The 25,101-nt window shown below is 37.7% G+C and overlaps 1 protein-coding gene across 1 annotated transcript in view; it reads right to left on the bottom strand.

Moving 5' to 3' along the window:
• Positions 1 to 25,101, bottom strand: part of ASXL3 (ASXL transcriptional regulator 3) — a 167,517-nt gene that overhangs the window by 65,220 nt on the left and 77,196 nt on the right. Inside the window, exons 11-13 of the mRNA XM_055080336.1 lie at positions 16,103 to 16,224; positions 7,677 to 7,794; positions 6,598 to 6,717 (exon numbers count right to left, since the gene is read on the bottom strand). Of these exons, the coding sequence (XP_054936311.1) occupies positions 6,598 to 6,717; positions 7,677 to 7,794; positions 16,103 to 16,224 (360 nt within the window). The remainder of the gene's footprint in view (positions 1 to 6,597; positions 6,718 to 7,676; positions 7,795 to 16,102; positions 16,225 to 25,101) is intronic.

Here is a 25,101-nt window from a genome sequence, read left to right as displayed (position 1 = left end):
AACACAAGCTTTACATGATACATTAAACAAGATGGACTTAATTGATATTTATAGGACATTCCATCCAAAAACTCTATAGATAGTCAATGGGAGAAATGGAAAAGACTTATAACTTCCAAATAAATTCATGGAAGGAAAACTCAATCACATGAAGGCATAAAAGGAGAAAAAATTTTTTTGATTAAGTCCCCAACACAGTAAAAAAAAATACAAATGGATTTCATATTAGATTTTAAAAGTAACACAATCTGATTATATGCTGCTTTACAAGAGATATACTTAAAATAAAAATCACATGGAACAGAGGAAAATGAGGAGATAAACTAAGAAATACCAGGCAGACATTCAAAACAACAAAAAAAGCAATACTACAATATTAACATCAAAGATAAACAAAGGTAAAAAAAACCTTATTGGGGATAAGAAAGTAATTCCTTGAGTATAAAAGGAATAATTCACTGGAAAGATACGATGACCTAGAGCCTGCATCCATTTCAACAGCATAGCATTCAAAATTTAAAACTGAGAGAATTAAAAAATAAATTGGCACTACATAATGCCAGTGGAACATGTGAACATATTTTACCAGACATTGAGATAACAAGCAAAAAACTTGTCTTATGAATACCAGGGACTTTAAAAACTCAATAATCAATCTTAAACCAATGAATTTAACACAGGACACTGCACTGAGCCCTTAAGAGAAAGCAATTTTTTGGTCAGCACTCAGGAAACAGTAAAGAAAACAAAAAAACAACAAAAAAAACCCCCCAAACTGACCACTGACTCTGAACAATACTGAAGAATAATATAAAACCTCATCCCTCTATCCACAAAGAAGTAAAATTAGATATCAATAACAGAAACATAGCAACTCTCCAATCTTCCCACACTCATTATATAATTGGACATTTGGAAGTATACTTCTAAGTACCTCAGAAGTTAAAGAAATGTTTTGTGATGGAAATTACAAAATATTTACATTCTAAATGATAATGTCAAAATTTGTAAAATGCAGCTGAATTTGTTTTAAAAATAAATTGTATATATTCAAGAGTAGAAAAAATATTCAAAATTCAAGAGTTAAGTGTGCAAATCAAGAAGTTAATGAATGAACTATAGAATAAAAACTGGAGAAAGAAGAAAGGAGAAAGATTGTAAAGAATAAGAGTAGACATTCATGAAATAGAAAAGAACAATAAAGACCATCAAGAACAGAAAAAGGATTTTTTTATTAAGACTAATAAAATAGGTATAAATCTAGTGAGAGACGGCATAAATGAACACGAATAGGAATGAAAGGTAGGCACATAATTTGAGATACAGTATAGATATACAAGGCAAATACAATTATAATTAAAATTTGATTTTAAAAAGTATAATATGCATAAAACTCATACTACTATGACTTTAGCCAATATCTTGGAAGACATAAAGTATTTCAAGTTTGCAAATTTTCAAATTATATTAAAAATAGCAAACCTCAATAAATTTGTGAAAACTTTTGTAAAATAAATAGACACTCCCTCCTTCCCCACATACATGCACAGCACATATTACAAACATCTCTAAAGACGAATTTTACCAATACATCAAGGAACTCTCCCACCACATTTTATACTTATTCCAGTGAATACGTAAAGAAAGCTCTTCAGTTCACTTTATGAAGTTAATATAACTTTTATTCCAAACTAAGGACAAACAAAGACAATATGAGAGAGAAAATCTGTTGGCCAATCTCACTTATAAACACAAAACAGTACAAAAATTTTATCTATTTTTTTTGCCCAACAAACTCCTAACATTTGTTAGGAATGAAGTCAAGGTGACAGGTATATGGATGTATGTTTTATTAGCATCTGTATTTTTCTATATGTTTCAAGTATTTCACAGGGAAATAAAATAGACTACAAGAAGAGAAGAATTAGGAAGAAACTTATTTTCTCAGCAGAGAAGGCAAAGGCAAAACCTAGAGACAGAAATGCTGAAAATACAGGAAAGGAATTTGCTTAATGCTTATGTATGGCCGAAATACTCTCCATATGAGGGAGTTGAGGTCATTTACCAAGAGTAACTTTGGGAAGGAGTATTGGGGAAATGAGAAAACCACAAAATTTTAGAAACATGTATGATGGACAATGTGAGAAGTAGAACTTATGCTGTTGGTTACTATTTGGTATGGTTCAAAATATTGAAGGGTATCAGGGGAAAAAAAAAAGACTATGTGCCTCTCTAAATGTTTCATGACAAAGTCAAAAGAAGATCTATTTCAAAGATGTCCATCTAAGCAAAAATAGGGTTTATAATTTTGGAACAAAGACAGAGCAGACAGCTTACTGCTAAATTTGTTGCCACACAGGATGCTTAATTCCATTTTAATTATCCTTACATACTTACTCTTATTTGGCTTAAGAACAAGCTCATTATATCTGATTGTCTTATCTCATTAAAGCTGGTACCTCCTCTCCCTACACTAAGCAGAGGAAGAAAAGAGGTAGTCATTTTAGTGTCTTAATTCCTGGACACTAGAGAGTACAAAGTAGCTGAGGTCCGGAGAAGCAGAGAAGCAACAATTGCCAAATTGCCACAATAAGTGTCTGTGCTATAGAAGATGACACTTTGTAGTCATAATAAAAATCATGGGAAAGTGTCTGATCAGGATCAGGGAAATTATTATTTTGACCAAGGGGAGTCGAAGAGCACCCAATCCGAGTAAAGGCTGCAGACTTTGGAGACCTTGCTGGCTTAAAGCCTCCTATTTCCCAGAAGGGAAGCCACACAGGATTTGTGCATAAAATGTGCACACAAGATGCACTCACATACACTCACACAGAGGGAAGGAGCACATGGAAGAGGCAGACCAAGGCCTTTGGTTGCAAGAGAAACTGCCCAAAGAAATACAGAAAGAGTTCAAAACGGGAGTTCTTCGTTGTCTCAAAGAAATTAGAAACAAATGGATTCTGAAAGAGCTCAGAGAAGAAAAATAGGCTTTCAAAGAGTAAAGTCTAAGGAAAAAAAGTTATCAGAGGGTAAAATCTTATCATCTACGACATAAATCCAAGTGTCCTTTACAAATGAAGAAATTGTGTAAACAGTCTACCAGGGAGCACTGAATCCATTACCGTATAGTACCGGGGGTTAGTGAACTATGGGGATTATGGTAAAAAAAAAAAAAAAAAAAAAAGATTATTAAATGTTAACAACCTTGATGTTTAAAAAATAATATAACAAAAGCATGGAGATAAGAGGGACAATAATTATCTCCCTATCCTTTATAATATATTGTCCAAAGCTTGAGTAGTTAAAAAGATCATCACTCCTATTTCAGTTTTTCATATTTTTTAGTATCTTTGGAGAGAAGTTTTAGATATGAATATATCTCGTGGCGATGTTTAGCAATTTTGTTTTTGGTTTTACTTCCATTCTTTTTTATCATTCAGGCTAAACTTAATTAAATTTAGTACTTTAAATTAAAATGATATAATTCAATTTTTCTAAGATGACCCCTGACTATGGCTACACATTAGGAGATGTCAAATAATATTTATAAAACACTGGGGGAAGTTATTTTTGATGATAGTATTTAGGGTTACTATTCAAATTTATTTTTATTTTCCTGCATTAATTTATTTCAAAAGTATGTAACATTTTATGAAACCAGCAAAGTTGTAATTCTTCACTACAAAAAGATTAAACCAAATAAAATATATTGGAACGAATCCCAGAAGTTGAGCTCAGCGAGGACATTTATTAAAAACCCCTCAGAGATATCCATTAGAAGCTTGGATTTGTTTAGTAAGTAATTTTTAAACTCCTACTGTGTGATTGGGTAGGAAGAAGCATAATTAAAAACTGGTGTAAGTAAACGACCCCTAATTCAAGGAACTTACATTTTAGTTATGATTCTAAAACGCTGCACAGAACAGAGAATCCTTTACTCTGTAAGATTCCTAAGGTCACAGAACATCAGAAACATTGCTTTCTAGAAGACACATGGGATTCTATCTGGCGATGGTTACCTTTGAGGCCCTTTCTTTCCTTTTGCATGTTTTCACTTTTCATTGTACGCTGCTGGGCATATGTTGGAGGCTTAATGAGTACTACCAACTTCATTTGCACAAAATAAGCCCTTGTACTCAGCTGCTTGTTGGGTTACTCAGTCAGTCAGCGTTCCTTCCTAGTAATCACCTTCAGGTTACTTTTGACCTTAAATCCCACCTTCTTCCTCTGATTTTACAGGATCAGCCAGGAAATCTTTTAGCTGCTAGCTCTCCTTCTATGTGTCACTAGTGTACCTGCATTTTAACACCCATGGCAGGCTCATCACGTCATAGATGCTATGCTACTCCTCAGTGGTGCCCACAGGTCTACAACATAGGCTGGATGATTACAGACATTCAGAACATATTCCAAAATAATGGTTTGGACTTTGGAGCTAGCTGTGCCTTGGCTTGTAATAGCTGCGTCCTTATGGACAACCCTCTTAACCCTCTGGGCCTCCATTTCCTCAGCTGTAAAATAAAAATAATTCTACTGTACATAATTGAAGTAAATGAGATAATATGTCAAAGTACCAAGACCACTGCATTAAATACGGGTAGTTTTCCATTCCTTCATTAAAGTAGCTTCATTATTTCTACTACTTAGTAGTCTAAAAGAAAAAAGCGGGTTAAAAAGAACACGGTGGTCTCCTTTATCGCCTTTGAAATTTGCTAACAAATTAGCTGAAAAACCTTTACTGTATGATTGTTAACCTTTGCTGTATGATTGTTAACATGTAAGATGTTAAGCGGCATGCAGGATTCCTAGGTTACAACAATTAGAACAAGAGATCCTGATTGAAGACCTGAGCACCTGACAGGATCCTGACAAGAGTACAAGCCTTGTTGAACCCCAGCCCTGAAGGCAGCTAGGTAAAGAAATGAAGAGGTCCCCATGCCTTGAATTTTCTTAAACTCATGATGTGGCATTGACTTTCCTGAGGTTGGTAGCAGACTGTTTTTAACTGAAGATCACTGACTTTTAAATTACTTAGGGTAACATAACATGATATTTGGAGGGGGCTTCTTTTTTTTTTTTTTTTTTTTTTTGTGGCACGCGGGCCTCTCACCGCCGTGGCCTCCCCCGTTGCGGAGCACAGGCTCCGGACGCACCGGCCCAGCGGCCATGGCTCACGGGCCCAGCTGCCCCGCGGCACGTGGGATCCTCCCGGACCGGGGCACGAACCCGCGTCCCCTGCATTGGCAGGCGGACTCCCAACCACTGCGCCACCAGGGAAGCCCCCCGGAGGGGGCTTCTTTTTTTTTTAGTACATTCTTTACATATCACTCTCCCATTACAGTTTCCAGCTTCAGAAGCTAATCAAAGTACTTAATTTAGAAAACTCAAAAAGACTAGGAAAAATCATGTCAGTATATATGCAGGTGTTTATAAACTAACACACACGTTTTGGGCTAGACAATAACTATAAAACGATTTAACCTCGGAAACAACGAAAAAGATAATGATGCTGTGTTTAAAGAATTTAAAACAAACATAAATTCTGCTTTCCCAAAGATCTCTTACATAAGGCTATCTAAACCCCATTCAAAGACTTTACTGAAAATATGTTCCCAGAATTTAACAAAATCCTGGTATATAGTAGGCACTCAATAAATCTTTACTCAATAAATAAATAAATGGGTTAAAATTTTGCTTGAATTTTACAAACAGATAAACTCTGCAAATAAGAATTACCCTAAGTTGCCAAGAAAATAAGTGGCAGAACGAATAATAAAGTTCAGGTCAATAAATTTGTACCTTCTACCCACCATTTTACAAAATGTTACAATGATCTAGATCATTACCATTACCCTAACTCAGAGATGAAATAACTGAGAGAGAGAAATGAAGCCATTAGGTCCAGACATCCAACAAGGCAGGTTTGGTCTAGAATTTTAATGTTCAGCCTAGGATACGTTTAGTTTCCTCTTTTTAGTTCCCATATTCCTTTTCCCCCCGAATGCTGCTGTTGAGTTCCTGATGAAAAGTTATCAGGAAGGAAATCTTCAAAAGGAAACCTGGTACTGACTTTCAAGACCCAGTAACTGTGTCTGCCACACTTCTCGGCAATTGTACTCTGTTTTTCAGACAGGCACTATTGAATATTTCAAACAGCATAAGATGAAAAGCAAGGCAGAGCAGTTTTACTGCAGCAGACCCCAATGACAGTGTACTCTTCAGTTCAATGAACACTATAAAAGTTGCATTTTCCCCCCAATACAATGTATTCCGATAAAGTGAAACCCAGTTGCAGGAACAAAACACTGCATGTTAGACAGAATTATGACTTGGCAGATAATTACTTGAATACATAGATCGTTTTCAACCTCTTATCTTTAGCCTCTGCTTCATCCAACAGTATCATGCCCAAATTTAGCAACATGCTTAAAATCATTCCATTGTACTATGTTGCCTTCTTTAGCACCCTTTTTGGTTTAGATAATTTGGGAAGATTTAAAAATTTCCTTAACTATTAAAGAAAACAGTCCCCATAATTTCATTCAACAAGATTTAAATATCTAAAATGTGAAATGTTATAGTATATTGAACACTCACCTAAACCAGACTTTTTTAAACGTTTTAAGTGCTGACTCGTTTGTTTTCCAGTGGGGGATTTTTGCCCATGTTTCATTTCTTTATCTGAACTGTCTGCTTCACCATTTTTAGATTCGGATCCTAAAAAAGGAAATAGTTATTATGTCATTATCTTCCTCTTGCTGTCCTTGAAAAGAAAAATCTCAAATTGTTTTACAAACCATAGATATTATCTCCTTTGCTAAGAGGTAATACACTACCTTTGGCCACAATCTGATCCCTCTACTGTATATAAAGAGAAAAGCCCAATAAATCAATCAAACAGAACAAAAAGCATGAACAGATGGCCTGATAGTGGAGTCAAAGACACGTTCACTGATCTGATAGCTTTGCAAAGAAGCACTCAGATCTTTTGTGAAAATACAGGAATAAGCTTCAACAATACTATGCCACTTGGAGACGATGCAAGACCGAGACAGAAAGATGAAGGAGGAAGGGAGGCTTGGAGGGAGGGAGAGATCATGCCTTTATTAATAACTTTATGTTGAAGCAGGAAGAGAAAACGCAAACATCACTCTATAATATATAGAATGGTACATAGCTGATAAAGTGACAGAGGTAAATTAGAAGAAACGGTCAGGGCTGCACTGAGGTGAGAAGAATGCTGCCAGAACACAAAAACTAATAAAGGATTCCTGATTTTGCAGCAGAGGGCGGAAAAACAAATTCACACTCACGGAAGAACGGCTTCTGATGGCATTACATATCAGCATGGGGTCCACCATTAAAGTTCAACATTCAAACAAAAGCCAAAGCAACAACAAAAAATCCACCTAGCAGTACTACACATTTTCTTGCGTCTACTGACATTAGCAAATGAAGTCCTTTGATGATGAGCAAGCTTTTGTCTTGTTTTGTTTTTCAGAGCGAAATACCCTATTATTTTTGAATCACTGAAAGAGTCTAAGGTATAAAAAAATTCAATGAAACCTCAAGTGGAAATATTATTCAGTTCCAGAGAAAATTCATGACATCTCTCTTGGTGAGAAAGCCTCCTCCGGGAAGAAACTGGCCAAGCATACAATATTTTAGCTCTTTACCTGAAGGCGAATCTGACTGCTCATCAGACACCTTTAATGGTGTCAAAACAACACGAGGAACAGTCTTGTTTACCATCATTGAGACTCCATTTCTTCTTTTCTGCTGCTGCCTCAAAGCCTACAAAACATGATAATAAAATAGAACATAAAAATATAGTCAAAATGATTTCTCGTCATTTGCCCATCATTAGATAGAACCTCTTAAGAGACTTAAATTCCACAGAGTCACTCATTTGTCAGGACTCTTAAGCGTCACCTTCCTGTCATTCTCCCTCAAAAGCATAAAATCAGGCTTTGGCAAAGGGTATAAACCTGAGACCATTTTCGGTAGAATTCTGAAAACAAAGAGGCACGTAAAGGTTTGTTCTACCTGAGCAGTGTGGCTTGAGAGCCCATGGAATTTGAAACCATGACTCCCAAGGAAAAGAAATGTAAAATAAATGTTTCGAGACCAGGATAAAAATATATGTCTGCACTTCTCTTGCAGGTGCGTCCTCTCCAGTGGGCTGCTCAGTCAATCAAGTTAACACCGAGTGTCATCAGTATGTACAGCAGGTAAGGACTACAGTATTGATGCGCTCACTCAGCCGCGGGGAGCGCTGCACAAAATCACTGAACATGGCAGGAATCATTTATTTCTGTGAAGGGAATCAGTCCTAATCTTGGAAACCTTGCAGCACTTGGCTTCTGTCTGCTTGACTTTGGGCATTAACCTTCAGAACACGAACATGACGGCATTCTGGCAAATCCAGGGAAAAGAAGACCGACACGAGAATAAATTGCTCCAAATGGGAGTGCTTTGTGTTTCATAAATGAATCAACCACGGTGATGATAATGTACTGAAAAGGCATTGGAAAGTTTTGAAATACAGCAGCTTATCTAGCTGATCGTTTTACGCAGAAAATTACCTGTAATAAAAAGGGTCTTAAGCAGACACAATTGAAGAGACGTTAAATTCACGGTTCCAGGAATATTAAAACTCCTCAAAAGGTTAAAAGGCTGACCACAGACAGTCTCCAACCTTTTAATTCCTTGTTTCTGTGTAATTTCTACCAATTTTATAACATTTCAGTTACTTGACTAATGTCCTTTGACCAACAGTTGTCACCGTCTCCTGAAATACTGCATTGACTGTATATCCCCTTGCTGACAGAAACAATACCATTTTATTTGCAAAGGGTTTTTACCCGAATGTCCAACTCGCTGACCATAAGATTTAGCAATCAAATAACGACAGATGTGAAAAATTAAATATCCCTTAAATGAGAAAAGACATATTCAGATGAGATTTAAAACCACGTGGGAACGTGAATGGCTTGGGAAATCGCTTACAGATGATACTGTTGCTAATAATAACAGGATACATCTTCCCTTCAATTCTTACATTTATTGACCTTTTATAAAGTACTAGGCACTGTGGGCGGAGAGGAGATACAAAAATGAATAAGAGGCCATCCTCCTCACCTTTAGCTTGCTGTCAATAGTATTCTGAATGAGAGCATGTGTGCTATAAAATATTTATGACATTTACTCTTTCATTAAGGTGTGTACATAATTGCATAAATCTCTCTAGCCTTGGGTGAGAACTCCGAGCACTTTGTAGACATTAACCTATCAATCCAATGATAAAACAGAATGAGGCGACGCAGTATCTGAAATTACAATTAGGCCCATCTTTGCCCACTGTGTAAGACATCACAAAACAGTTAAAACCTATATAAAGAGTGATTAGTTTTTAGGAGTCTTTACATCATAGATTTCAAACTTTTCCCTTGGCAATCAAAATAGGCATTTTAAAAATATTCATTTTATGGCACGGTGGGGAGGTGTATTTTGGAAAATGTTGATTAAGAAAAAAAGAGATGATATAACAAGAGGCTTAGAAGCTGGAATCATAAAGTCAAAGGTGACACGTCTTTTTACAGTGTTTGTAGTAAATAATTATTAAAGTAACAAAAATTGTGTCCTCAATTTTTAGAGCGGAGAAGACTCTATTATAGAAAAATTAGCAGCTGGACAGAAATAAACCATGATATACATAACGTAATGAGAAGAAAAACCCATGGCTATTCTGAATTTGAAACAGCCAAGCTGGAGCCAAGGTAGGGATAAGGAATGCTAGTCAATATTGAGCCCATTTCTATGGTCTCAATGATTTTTTACTGAATATGTATTTCCTGCTCAGAAATTTGAACAATATTTCTTGGTACAACATTTTCTTAAATACTGAAATGCAATACTATGTGCCTGTAACTGATAAAAACTACGCCTATCATTTAAATGATTGTTTTAAGTGTATTAAAAATACACTTTTTTTTTTTTTTGCTTTACTTCTGAAAAACAAGCATTATTTTTTATCCCAAATAACATTTCTAGGGTCAAATAAGCAAAACTTGGGAAGCCTTCTTTTACTATAACGCCAGTCACGGTAGTAAAGCCCGCAGGCTAGTAAACAAACTCAGGAGTATCAGAGTTCAGCTATGAGAAGGGGCAACTTGATAGCATTTACTAGATCTGTAGCCATTTTAGGCTACCTTGAGGATTCCAATTCACTTTCTAGAAAGCAGGATTTATTTGACTGTGGACCCTGGGGATACCCTCCAAGCAGATCAGAATGTGGATGGAGGGGAAAAAACCAATGGTGACTCAACTGAGATGTCTGGGATAGTTTGGGCTGGCTCCAAACAAGAGAACTCTAGCACTTGTTATGTCCACAAGGCAGGTAGTAGTACAGTGATTCCTAGTTCCTCGCTCCAGGGCATGCATTCTGCAAATAAAGAGGCTAGCTGCTCATGTTTGTTTGTTTTGGTTAGATAACTATATTTCTGCAACTACGTGCCCATGGGCCACTCACACGTGCTTCGGGCCTCCTCCTCCCAATCTCTTGGAAAATGTGCAATTATTTTGGGACCACACTAGCTGGGGTAAGACAATGACAAGGTGGAGGCTGAGGAGTGGGACGCATATACCCCATCGGAGGTGGTAGTAATGACTCAAGAGAAGCAATACAACTGGATTTTTAGGTGAGTTTTCCTGTTTTAAACAATGTGCCACACAAAACAAAGAGGTCTCTGGGCCAAATTCAGCCTGAGGGCATCAATTTTTGATAGCTGCTGAACACCATTCCCAAAGTTCCTCACCTCCCCGCAAAAATGAGTCTGACCACTGCCCAAGAGGGGTATTAAAAGCTTCCTCTTCTACGGTGCTGACTTGCAGCAGAACAGGGGCTGATGCAGAGTTGTCTTAGCGACTGTGAGGTATGAGGCTGTAGAATCAGAGAACTAACTAGCTGAGTGATGCTGAGTAAATTACTTGGGTAGATGTCTCTGTAAAACAGAGACGGCGATGTTGGTAAGGCTTTTTAAATAGCAACTCCACAGAGCTATGTTTCATACAGGCTTTTGGCGGATGGTCAATGGCCACCTGGCCTCCTCTCAGGAAATCCTTTGAGGCTGTGTCTAGCACCCTGCTTCACAACAGGGATACTCCTGTATCCCATTATCCTTAACTCTGAGCTGTAGCGAAAATTCCAAGAGAACAAGAAAACTTCCTATTTTATGCTACAAATATAATAGAGGTTAAATGCAATTTACCTTGTAATTATCTAAGTTTGGGTATCCCAGCCTGGAAAATTTACATCCATGTAAGAGCTTAAGAAAGTACAATTAGGAAGGCCACTTCTGATGGTCATGGAAGATTTGCTCTGCATAAAGATACCCTGAAAGGGGAGATTTATTTGTTGTTGTGACAACTTGGGGATGGGAGGACTTTCTCTATTCCACCCCAAAGGTTTTAATTAGCTAGTGGTGGCCCTGTTGATCAATCTATAGCATGGTTTTATTTTGACACTAATATTATACAATAAGTCTTACTATATTGGTCTAGATTCATTTTAGGAAGATGATATCAATGAAGTACCTCCAACTACTCAACCCTTAGGTATACAATGGAACGCTAACGGAATATCTTATTGAACAACTTTAAATCCTAATTTCAATTCTAGAAAGAAGCAATACCGAAACCTAAATAAACAAGCAGATGGCAAGGGTAAATGCAGCCTACGATAAAGGCTTGTCTTTCAAGCTGCCCAGACATATAATGTCCTCATGCCCAAACTACACAGAGTACATTGGACTTGCCAAGTTTAGTACTTCCAGGTGTCATTCAATATGAAAGAAATTTACAGGCTTACACTTGGAAATAAACTTACTTATTTAAGGAAACCAACATAACAGAGCTAAACCAGTCTAGGAAAGTAAAGATCATATCACACAATTACAATTCTGGCTTTAAGTGAAAATCAGAAGATGCTGAGTGAGCATGCTTTCCTCTAGAGAGGTATCACAACATTCCCTTGTAAAAAGAGACAGAAAACCTTTAGATAAACATTTTATTTTTTAAACAGAAAGCTTGGGATAACTCTAAAAACCTGGAAGAATTCTCATTTCCACCCCAATGAAAAATAAAGTAAAATCTAAAGCCAGAGGCCTTCATGTTAACTTGGAATTTGCATAAACAAGTAATACCTTCTTTGTTTTCACAGAGAAAGAATACCAACAATGTAACCTAAGAATGCACTGGACGCAGTAAGCCCTTCACTGAGAAATCGGAAAATAGCACATGCCGTGAATGCTAAAATAATGAGAAATACACACATATGAAACAGCTGGCTGTGTCAGGCACCAACAATGTGCGTTGTTGCTAGAATGCTAAATGTCAACACCCACGTCCAGAAACTGCTACCATGCAACATAACCTTTGGAATTTCACAGTACTGGTCAAACATATAAAGCGAAAGCAAAATACCAGGAATATGTCTGTTTTGCGATATGAAGAAGGAAAAAGATCTCCAACTTTATGAATAAACTCTACCACCCTAAATAAATAATGCAGGAAGTCAAAGAAACCAACAGGAACAACACAGAAAGGTTCTGTTCTCCATCATGTTACCTCCCATCATAACAGATCTCAACCCATCCTTTCTTAACCTTGTATTTGATTCTGCTGCTTAGAAACTTCCCAAATTTAATCTTTCTTAATTATACTTCCTAGAAATTCAAAATCTAATCATTTCACACCTTTTAGGATCATTAAAGCTAAAATACCAAGGCAGAAAGAAGACAGGGAACAAGGTAATAATCAGCAATCTGTTATTCTCCAGAGGCTTCTGAATATGCTTATCGTGAAGATCCTATTCAGAAATATAACTATTGAAATAACAACATGTTATTCACGCAATTACACCCAACATATATTAACTAATGTTTTGATGATTAGAAAGTTAAAAGGACCCAAATATTAGGAGCAATGAAAGTACTCTACAGCAATAGCCAAGGGGCATTATTGCCTCCATATTGTCCAGCCTGTAATTACACTGCAGTCAACAGCAGTGCAAAGTTAAAGCACCCACTCTCTGCAGCATCATGCTCTCGGTGGGGGTGAGGGCTTCAGAGCTGGGAAATTATGTCTGGCTTATTTTGCATGAGGTTTGTTTTAAATTATTTTTCTTCACTATACTTATGCATATAAAGCTACCGGGTTTTGTTTTTGTTTTTTCTCACCTACTTCTTTCTAAGAATCTACGCTGGACAAGCTATAGGTGAACTACTAAAACCCCACTGACTCAGAATATACTTCTAGTAAAATGGTAAAAGCTAATACATCCAAGTACCTCCCTTTAATATGTGCCGATACTGAACATAAGCAGTCTGTGTCAGGAAATAATATTCTTAATGACTATGTTTCCCTTGCATTATACAAATACTCAAGAATGTAGATTTCCTTGGATAATGTCAAAAATCCATCTATCCTAGTATACAGCATATGCTAAAAGGAGCTACTAGTTAAGAAGGCAGAACCTGAAACTGTGATTCTGGGTTGAAATGTCATCTCCAAGATTTACTCACTGGACAATCTTGTGTAAGTTCCTCTGGGCGGTAGCTTCCTCATTTGAAAAATATTTAAAAGGATTATTTTAAAGGATTTGCCTGAGGATTAAATGGCATAGGGCCTGTTAATGCAGAGAATAATGTCTAGAATTCATAAAAATAAATGACAGCTAATGTAATTATTATTAGGTTATTTGGCTGGCCCTACATTGGTGAGATTATGATTTGTGCCTGTACGTGTACACACAAAACATATTCACAACCATGGGAAAAAAATATATATATGGATATATAATGGCACATACACTTACAAAGAATTCTACATGGTCACAGCCATTCAACTATCAAAAAGAAAGCTGCAGATCTGCTGAGGCTGCTACAATTTAAAATGCCGCATGTTCAGTCAATTTTTGAAATGCTGTCTTAAGAAACTCAGCAATTACAGGGAATCTGGGCAAAATTCTGCAAGAACAGCTTTTCTTCTAAATGTATTTCCAGTATGAATTTGATTATTAATCAAACATTAGCATATCTGTTATATATTGTGCCATACTGTATGGGTAACTAATTTGTTACTTGGTTATACAACAAGAAGTTTTAAGACATTAATAAATAGCTCTTTGAGGACATTAAGAAGCTTACAGGGCAGGTTTCTTAAAACAAGGCTTAGACCCTAATCAAGCAAGTGGCACTTCCCATGAACATGTGCTCTACAACAAAACAAAATAAACAAACAAAAATAGCCACTAACTCAAAGCTGTGTAATGTTTTAGTAATTGTAAAAAAAAAAAAAAAATGTTCAAAGGATATGAAACCAAAATGAAGAAAGTAAAACATAATGAGACATGGCAATACAGAGATGTGAATGTTAATCTTTACACTCACATGGAGGAAGATTTCACAGTGTGTACACATTTTCTAATCACTGCTTTTCAGAAGTATGAATTTCATTTATGATTGTATCTATGTTTCTTAAATGCTCCAGTTACCAGTAACCAGTTTTGTATCTTTCGTTCCATCCTGGTTAGTGTTTTAGTACCTGCATCCTATATGCCACTTGAATCAGCCTTTTTCCAGGCTTCCCTACCATCATACATTCTTTATTTCACCGGTTAAAAAGGGATCTCAACACTGAATTCAATTTTGTTCTTTGGCATCTATAACATTTCTCAAGAGCAATGATACAAACGGCAAGCTCAGTAAAGAGTATTTGACCTCTGTAGGATGAAACACTGTTACTACCCTAAATATAATACCAATGAAAGGAAATACTGCCATTTCAGTAGTTAACACAGAATTTAAAAGTAACAGATTTCACTACAAAAATATTAAGTTTCTTTCCTAAGTTTCCTTGTTTGTAACAGAGGAGTAGGTGGAGACATTCTAAGTCTAGGGGATTGGATGTGAATATTAAGTAGCTTTACAGGCTGGTGGGACTTTAAAAACATTTTAAACTTTATTTTAAAACATGGCTTCTCCTTCCTTGCTATAAATATATCACTTAGAATGACACCTCTATTCCTAGACTTGGTAAGGGTCAGCAAGAGGTGAAGTGGAGGTGGCTGTCTCAGAAGGATGAAAATAAAAAATGAGGAAAGCAGTTAAACAAGGGAAAACAATGAATTCAGGACTAAATATGTAAGCTTTATATTTATTGACCTTATTACTATTACAATCATGCAACGTTCCCCTCTAACCATAGCATCTCTTTCTTTTCTTCTGGGCACATTCAGTGTTTCTGGGGTGGGTAGCAGAAGCTAACATTTATTGAGTGATTATTATGGACCATTCACTCTACCACATGCTTTCAGTGTATCACCTCACTTAATTCTTGGATCATTCCCATGTGAAGGGTACTTTTATTTTCTACATCCTCTAGAGAAGGAGTTTAAGATTCAGAGGAGAGAAGTGGCTTACCCAGAGTCACACAGTAGCAAGGGCTGTAAGCAGCTTATGTCTGAGCCCAGAGCCCAACACTATAACCACTTCCCAGCGCCGTCTCTGGACAAGGACACACAACTCAAGACTGCTTACGTAATGTTGGGATGATACTGCAAAGCTGACCTCTATTCAGCACCAAGCGCACTAATGGATAGCCTACATACAAGCAAGGCACGACTGCTGTTTTTCTTATTTATAACAATGCATTTCAATAATAAGAAAGACATTACATTTATTTTGACGTCGACTATCAGATAAACACAAGACCATAAACGGAGACATTATTTTTAAAATATGCAACGCATGTATGAACCCAATATATTTGCTATAAAACACACACACACAAAATCTTAGTTCTATATGATTCCAAACACATTTTCCCTCTTCTATTTTACATCAAAGGTCTCAGCCAAGCCTCTCCTAGTTTTAGCATAGATTAAAATCAGCATATTGAATATTAAGGGATTAGTTGAATCTAGGACATCTCTGTCGCTTTCTGATTACTATGTTCTTATTTATTTTACTTTCTACGCATAACTTCCATTACCTTAAGTAGGTAGAACTGAGGGACAAAGAAGAAATGCCAGCAACCTTACCTGCTTGAGAGCCTTTTTGGTGTGTTGCTGAAAGGAAGACACTAACTTGCTCTGCACTGCTGTGTTAGGAAGGCTTGAATCTCGAATGGAAGATGCCTCATCAGTTACCTGCTTTGCACAAACTAGAAACAGAGAGATAATAATATTACTAATTTGAATTCCTTTTTTTATAGCCACTGTCATTACCTCACTTGGAGCTTTTCTCCAATTGAAAATGGATACCTAAAATAAGGCAAAATAGCACAGTAAAAAGAAGAGTATCTCGATTTAAAAGAAGGGATCATTTAATAATTGTGTGGCCATGGTTACATTGAACTTCTCTAAGCCTCGGTCTCCTTACCCACTAATTGATGATAATTTCTCTGTTTTGGGCTATTGTATAGACATAAAAAAGAACACACTATCTGTCTCAACAGTTGGGAGTCAGTAGGTACTTTCTGGAGCTGAGTAGGGAGGCTGGGCAATGCACAGCATTCTGAAGAAAGAATCTACATTGATGAAACTGTCTTCAATCTACCAACCTCAGAGGTACTATGATTCTTCTATTTAACAGCCCTCCTTCTATAGAATCTATGGTCTACTGGGGTGTGTGTATCCTCTTCTATGGGTCAAGGCAAACAGCACCTAGTCTATGGAAGTCAAGCCCACCGTCACTTTCTGCTCTATGACACCTGTGCTGGAGCTCCAACGCTTCTTTCTGGCCTCCTCAGACATTCCGCCTGGGAGACCAGGTTTCACACTTTGGCAGCAGTGTAGATGCAGGCCTTTTCTGTGCACTTGATGGGAGAAGGAGTTTATTTGGAAAATCAAAGTGAGGAAGCACTACGATTAGTGGCAGAATGAAGGCATATGTCAAATACAGGAGGCAAGGGGAAGTTTGATGGAAGAAAATAGCTTGAGAACATATTGTAAAATCTCAAAATCAGATTTCTTAAGGGCACCAGGGTTTACGCTAATCCAAGAAAATTTTCCAAGGAACAGTAACTTGGGAGGATTCTGACCTGAGTTTTAAAGGAAGGTGGAGGAGTTAAAAATGATTCTAGTCAAAAATGGAGACATATGCAATCCCACTACTGGGCATATACCCTGAGAAAACCATAATTCAAAAAGAGTCATGTTGGGCTTCCCTGGTGGCGCAGTGGTTGCGCGTCCGCCTGCCGATGCAGGGGAACCGGGTTCGCGCCCCGGTCTGGGAGGATCCCGCGTGCCGCGGAGCGGCTGGGCCCGTGAGCCATGGCCACATATATGCAATGGAATATTACTCAGCCATAAAAAGAAACAAATTGAGTTATTTGTAGTGAGGTGGATGGACCCAGAGTCTGTCATACAGAGTGAAGTAAGTCAGAAAGAGAAAAACAAATACCGTATGCTAATACATATATATATTTGGAACCTAAAAAAAAAAAAAAAGGTTCTGATGAACCTAGGGGCAGGACAGGAATAAAGATGCAGACGTAGAGAATGGACTTGAGGACACAGGGGTGGGGAAGGGTAAGTTGGAACGAAGTGAGAGAGTAGCACTGACATATATAGACTACCAAATGTAAAATAGATAGCTAGTGGGAAGCAGCTGCATAGCACAGGGAGATCAGCTGGGTGCTTTGTGACCACCTAGAGGGCTGGGATAGGTAGGCGGGGAGGGAGACGCAAGAGGGAGGGGATATGGGGGTATATGTATGCATATATCTGATTCACTTTGTTATACAGCAGAAACTAACACGACATTGTAAAGCAATTATACTCCAGTAAAGATGCTAAAAAGAAAAAAGATCAATACACCTCCCACCAAATACTTTGGCCTCCATGTTACTAACTAAAGTTCAATGCTTATTTAAAATATTTTATTTTGATATGAAACATAAATACAATAAAATGCACAAATCATAAGAGTTAAAAAAAATGGAGGCATGTGCACGTGGTAGTGTCGAGAGCACTGCTTTAGACGGACTCAAGCTCATGTTGCCTAGAAATGAACATGTGGTCCATGAAAGAGCGTACTTGGAAAAAAGAGTTAATCAAGTTTTGTTTTAATAACAGAAAGTAAACAGGAAGCCAAAATGAACACATTTTGGAAGATAAAATAATTGTTAGTTATTAATGCCAGGTGCTGGACATATGGGATCTCATTTCATCCTCACAGCTTCCTTGCAAGATGGAAAAGTATCATCTCCACATTGAAGAGAGAAAACTAGAGCTCAGAAAGGGTCAATAACTTGCCCACGGTCACACAGCCAAGTGAAACAGCAGAGCTGCGGTCCAAGGCCAGGTCCATAATCTTCCGCTTAGAATATTTGGCTTCAAGGCCAAGAACTGATACAAAAAATTTAATGTCTAAAGAAGTTTAATTTACTTGCGGCATGTTGGAGGACCTGAAACAGGAAGTTAATAAGGGTACAGGGAACAAGACGTTGAGCTCTGACAAGAAAAAACTGAGAACGATTGGCCCAGGAAACACTAAGGTTGAAGCTGCAAAAGGATTTGCCCAGGGATACAGGGAGAGAAGTCCTCGAGTTTAAAACCAGGTAACTTTTTTCTATTCAATAAAATATGACATTTTTCGCTTAAAACAGTCTAAATGTTCTAGTAAAGAAACATTTTATAACACTGCTTGCATAAACTATGGCTTCTAGGCTTCTCTCCTTGGAATCATCACTAATTTGTAACACTTTGCCAAAGCTTACTTATCAAGAAGTATTGGAAATAATCATCGGTTTATATTCTAAAGATAAATTTATTTTTGTACTGATTACACAGATGGCCTTTTCAGTGTTCTGGAGTCGATACGAAGTGTGACAAACTGGGGAGGTGAGAGGAAGGTGGCAGGCAGGATATATCATCCCAAATGAACAGACCTAAATGGATGGAATGTAAGCCCAGCCAGAAGTAAAGTGCGCATTAGCAAATACACTTCATTGCTTTCACATTCTTAAATTAGTATTGCCACCTAGAAAAATACAAACTTAATGGTAGTTAAAAAGGATAACCAAATGCAGTACATGGGTTTCAGGAAATTTGTGGAAAACAGGAGAATGCTTCTGCTTACTGGACATAGAAGCAAATTTACTAATTTTCTTAGGAAATGATTTTATTCATAAGTGTTTCAAGGGTAAACTTCAATGCAGCAGGATCAAAAAAACCAACAAACACCAAATCAGTGTAGATGCAATCAAAGCTTTATGTCTTATATTTTGTGACTGCTACAATAAGCAGTACACAATCAGCTGTCACTTCCTGAGGAAGACAGATATCTAAGTTACGAATTGCTCTATTTGTTTCTGACCTACCTACGAAACCACAGGGTATTGTGATACCTATTTCAGTATACGATGAATGGTCGTTTAAATTCACTACTGCACTGTGTTAATAGTGAGTCACATATATTTACATACAGTGTTTCCAAAAGAAAGATTCTGTTCAACTTTACCAGAATTTCAGTTGGAGGACAGGACAATAAAACTAAAACAAGCATCAAGGAATACTGTGAAGTTGTCTCTTGAGGTGATTCAATTTCCTTTACCTCAACTCTGTTTTACTCTATCTTACATTCACATTTCAGCCTAGACCCAAGTGAAGCATCATGAGAATTCCTTTACTACAGAGTCATTTTCCTACCCGATACCCGAGTCCTCTTTCTGAAGTTAGTCCTATTTCTCTGGGTCAAACCATTTTCCCTAATTATTTATTTCTGATAAAATAATTATAGAACTTTAAAGAAAGTAAATGTAATAGAAAATAAAATGTATGAATGTTCCTTTGTATCTAAAACTTATTTTAAAGGGAAAAAAATTCAAGAATAAAAATGATTAGGGGGCTTCCCTGGTGGTGCAGTGGTTGAGAGTCCGCCTGCCTATGCAGGGGACGCGGGTTCGTGCCCCGGTCTGGGAAGATCCCACATGCCGCGGAGCGGCTGGCCCGTGAGCCATGGCCGCTGGGCCTGCGCGTCCGGAGCCTTTGCTCCGCAACAGGAGAGGCCACAGCAGTGAGAGGCCCGCGTACCGCAAAAAAAAAAAAAAAAAAAAGATTAGGACACAATGTAATACATCCATAGGCCCCAGTGTGCCTGCATATGTGTGTGTCTGTGTGTGTGTCTGTGTGTGCACGCCCATTGACAATATAGACCCCAAACATGATCATCTAAGTGACTTTATTCATTCTTCTGCCATGTATCTGATGAGGGTGGCTGATTCTCCAAACTGCCGTAGTTAGAGAGGTAGTTGAACATATTCTTGCATATTCATATTCTGACAAAACACAGTTTTCACTTTTACTTTATCCTTGCAGCTTTCTTAACAGATGTGATAAATAAATAATACAGGGCTTACTTTAAACAGTTGCATGAATATTTATCTAAGGGGCTGAGTTTGGCCTCTGAAATACAAGCCAAAGAAAAATTAATGTTCGAGAAAGGACCAGGGGAAATCCTCTGTATGTGAAATTACAACAGGAGCCAGGAGAGTGAAGAATTAGGACAGATGTTTTATCCAATAACTATCTAACACTGACATGCAGCTTAGAAAGTGATATCTTCTTGGCATTCAGGACAGAAGATTTTTTTTCTTTTTTTTCCTAACTGTACACTGGCACCATCACAAAATGCATGCCAGGATTTTATACCTGGAAACCCCACAAGACTGCCTGCCCTTTTCATAGCTGGACAAGCCGAAGACGAGAAAACATGTGTTAAAAGGTAAAGAAATATTATTTCTGTCTGCGTTTTGCTTGCCTGCTCAAACCAGGCAAGCCAAATGCATAGTTAAAAGCTAATCTGCTAGTTTTGGTTTTTTGTTTGTTTGTTTGTTTGTTTTCGGTACGCGGGCCTCTCACTGTTGTGGCCTCTCCCGTTGCGGAGCACAGGCTCCGGACGCCCATGGCTCACGGGCCCAGCCGCTCCGCGGCATGTGGGATCTTCCTGGACCGGGGCATGAACCCGTGTCCCCTGCATCGGCAGGTGGACTCTCAACCACTGCGCCACCAGGGAAGCCCTAATCTGCTAGTTTTTAATTCAAACAGTTAATGGGATTTTCAGTAGCTGTTGCTCATCTACCTCTACTCTCATTCACCCTCAGATTCCCAAACCCCTCCTCCAAAATATTCTGCTTAGAAGGCTGGGACCATAGGGAGACGGAGGATTACAGGTAATCATGAGACAGCCTAGAAGGCTAGAGAAACTGCTGACTGTGTTCCAACAAGACTGGATTTCAGCCTCTTTACTTAGAGTCCCAAGTTGTCCCTCTCTCCCTTCTTTTTCATTCACCATTCAACCTGACAAGGTGATTGAACTGGAAAATATGGCTTAGAGCTCATATTTTTTAAGTTGAGTGCTAGAGAGGGTATGGGTGACATTCCCCCCAATCTAAGTACTAATCCACTGACAGGTATACAAGAGGGCTCGGACCTTTAGCCCAAGACACAAAGAAGGGAGAAAGCAGAATGCAATCTTGACTCTGTCTTTATTTCTAGTCTCACATCTGGTTGCCTTCCCAACTCCCCTCTCTGATCCCGTCAGTTGAGACCTTGTGCCATTTCCTGAACACAGATAGTTGCTGTATGTCCCACTTGCTCTGACCGTCCCTCTTCCACCTTTCTGCCTAGCAAACTCGACAGACCAAACTCAAACAGCTTCCCCAAAGCTTTCCTAGCTTTGACTGAGACTATCCCAGTCTCCGAGGTAGCCTTACTCCTCCCCACCCTTTCCTTGGAACTTAGTGTATGAATCCATGATAGCCCCTGCAATACTGGTGCTTGCGTCTGCCTTGCCACCCACAGGCCCAGCAACTCAGGGACTTACTTCTGTGCCAAGACAGGCACAGAGCCATTGGTCTATAAATGTGTATTAAACTAAACTGTCCAATTTGATTTTCATAAAATTTATCTAAAGTATCTGTTTCTGAAGTTAACTTTCAATGACCGTTTTTAACAAGAATTCATGAACGGGGAGGTCAGCAATGCATAGTTTTTCACTGTGCAAAAGTATACATAAAAGATGAATTTTTAAAATTTGAAAACAGAAACTTCATTAAATTTTTAAAATTATCCTACAGTCCATTAGGGAAAGTATGAAAACCAAACTACAAAACATCCTATGCAAGTCAGTTGGGAAGTCGTATGACCTGCCACTAAACGTGGATACGTTTCCTTCTACCATCCTTACTTGTTGCCTTATTTTACGAGGAACAGTCACAGTCTGGAGGTTTTGCATGGTGAAATAAGTATCATTTAAAAGTCAAAATTAGAAATCACAATGTTTACTTGAAATGGCAGGAGCTAGGTGGGGGCAGAACCAGAAAAGCCCAGGATCTGGGTACAAGAGAGTCACTGCAACAAATATATTAATCTTTATATGTCGATTAAACGACACACTAAGTGACTGGCTATTCAAGGTAACTGGGGTTCAAAGGGCTAATGAAGGCAGGGAGAAGAGCATCCTTTGACCAACTTCACTTCTATCAGTTCTTCCTCTGACCACTTCCTTTCGATTTTCTGAACAATCAAACTGGATGCACTCAAATCAAAAAACAGTTTTCTATCAAAATGATCCTGACATACACTATAGGCTTAATAGAGTTTTTATAAATAAAATTGAAACCGAAGAGCACACAGTGTATTAGGGATAATACCGTGGCACAGTGTGAGAATTCAATCACATTTTAAAAGAGGGTTGGGTCTTAGAGGGGGCTTAATTGTTTATTTATTAATCATTCATTCCATTGTAAAACTTTTATTGAGCACCTTCTTGCCAAGGACTGTATAAAATGCATGGGAAAACAGTGACTAAGACCTAAGACCTGACTTTGACACCATAGGTTTCTTAAAAATACTTCTTTTTTCAAAAAACAATGGTATAGAACTATTAATTCTGCCTGAGAAAAACCAAGTCTACGAAGACCTAGTGGTGACAACTAAAATTTGTTTTAAAAAATCAATAAGCGGGTAATTCAAAAGTATCCCCAGATTGGCAAATAATCAAAAAAGCTTATGTTTGTATTGTAATATGTTTTATGTATCCTACTTACATTTGAAATTGTGCATATCAGATATTCTGGATATACACAGCAACAAAATACAGGCCAAAAACTGTTAAAGGTAACTTAACGACAACCAGACAAAGCCATTTGACCCCAACTAAATATTTCCAGGACTCAATTTCTTTCAGAGAAAAGACAATTCCTTAGTCCTTTTTGGATCCAGACTAAGGAGAACCACTTCTCTCAAAGCAGTCCTTATTCCAAGATAGGTTTAGGTAACTCGATTTAAACAATTTTCCTTACTGCATTAAAAGAAAACATTCAAAGGATATGAGAGGCAAGCAATTAAATAGAGAAACAATAGCAATAAAATAATGGAAACAGCAATTTTCCCTGAAGACTTTCAAGGGAGACAGTGTCTAAACATTTTAAGTACCGATATTAGATAATACTTGAACATTCTCTATGAATAAAATATACCTAATATAACTAAAAATATTACTATACTTTACAGCCTGCTTCACTAGGCCAATGAAGTCCTCTTCTTACTCAGAAGAGGTCTACAGAAAAGGGAGCAAAATAAACCAGGAGGAATAAAGAATCAGATGAGAATTATACCAGCCATATGTTTCAGTAAGAACGTGCTCCATAAGATGTAATCATGCCGGACTCCTTAAAGGTTTGGGTGGCCGATATCATATGCTACAAATGATGCTCATCTGATATCCCGGAACTGGACGTATCACGATTTAATTGCAATGTCCACAAATGGTTCACAAACACTTTGGTTTGCACCGGACAGGACACTGAATCTCCACAGGTAACTAGGAGGAACTGAAGGTACAGGAATCCCTCTTAACAAGCACCGAATTTATCATCAGGGCAGTTGAGTTATACTAGTACCTCTGGATATCCATAAAAATATCCCTTTAAACTCAGACAAGAAAAGAGAAACTCAAACCAGAAATGAAAATATTTAATAGGAAAAGCATATCTGATAGGTACCAGCCTCTAACCACCTAATTGCTCCTACCAGAGAACCAACACAGACTCCTCTCAGACTTATGGAGAGTAATAACACAGTAAGCTGCTGTGAGGGGGGAAACATTAGAAGCTATTCTCTTATATCGCACAACACCTGTGATCTTCTACGCTGCAGCAAGTTCCTGAAACATCTACACAGAAATACAGGAACCCACCTAGAAAATGAGAAATAGAAAAACGCATGCAGGAAGAATATCATTAAAAGGTTGGTACAGGTCAAGGATAAGTGCTTCATTCATGGGTACTACTACTTCATTCTTCAACATATAAAAGATAACTCCAGTGTACATGAAAGGGAGTTAGATAAACACATGGTTAACTGTTTGAGAAATGGTTATACACTGTCACTTGAGAGAAAACGAAAGAATGGATTATCTGGCATCATGGAAAAAAGTACTTCATTTTAAGAGCATGGATGCTTTTGTTCCTCTATACCAATCACAAACTATATCAATCAAAAAGAAATCTGGCTTGTCAGGATAGGTAATTGGGGGAGTACCTTTAATTATGGTTTTATTTGAGAGGGAGTTTGCTTTTATCATGAGACCATACTCTATTTCCAGTCTTTATATTATGAAATATTTCTCTCCTAGCACAAGAAAAGAGGGGAAAGTACCTTTAAATGGGTCACTTTATCTGCACTTAAAAAGAAAACTTTTTTTTTTCTTCCATGACTCTGGGCTGTTAAAACTGACCAAAATCCACTTACACGAGAACAAAGTTCATAGTTCATGGAGAAATATGTAAGAACAAGAGGTCCCTAATGGGTAAAAGAAATGGAAAATAGTATCTATAAGTAATGTTTGAAAGGGCTGGGACAAGTTATTTGGAGAAGTTAAGATGAAGGGGGTGATATCTAGATGATGCCCAGCTGTTCTCCATCATCAGAGGGACATAAAAGAGAAAATTGGTTTAATTAAAAGCTCAAGAGATTTCAGCATAAGGAAAAATTTCTTGACTATAAAGGTTATCAAAAACACAGAGACAAAT

This window comes from Physeter macrocephalus, chromosome 19 (genome assembly GCF_002837175.3).
Source record: "Physeter macrocephalus isolate SW-GA chromosome 19, ASM283717v5, whole genome shotgun sequence".
NCBI classification, from domain to species: domain Eukaryota; kingdom Metazoa; phylum Chordata; class Mammalia; order Artiodactyla; family Physeteridae; genus Physeter; species Physeter macrocephalus.
The sequence above is the reverse complement of the archived record's forward strand: the minus strand, read 5'-3'. Positions and strand labels throughout refer to the sequence as shown.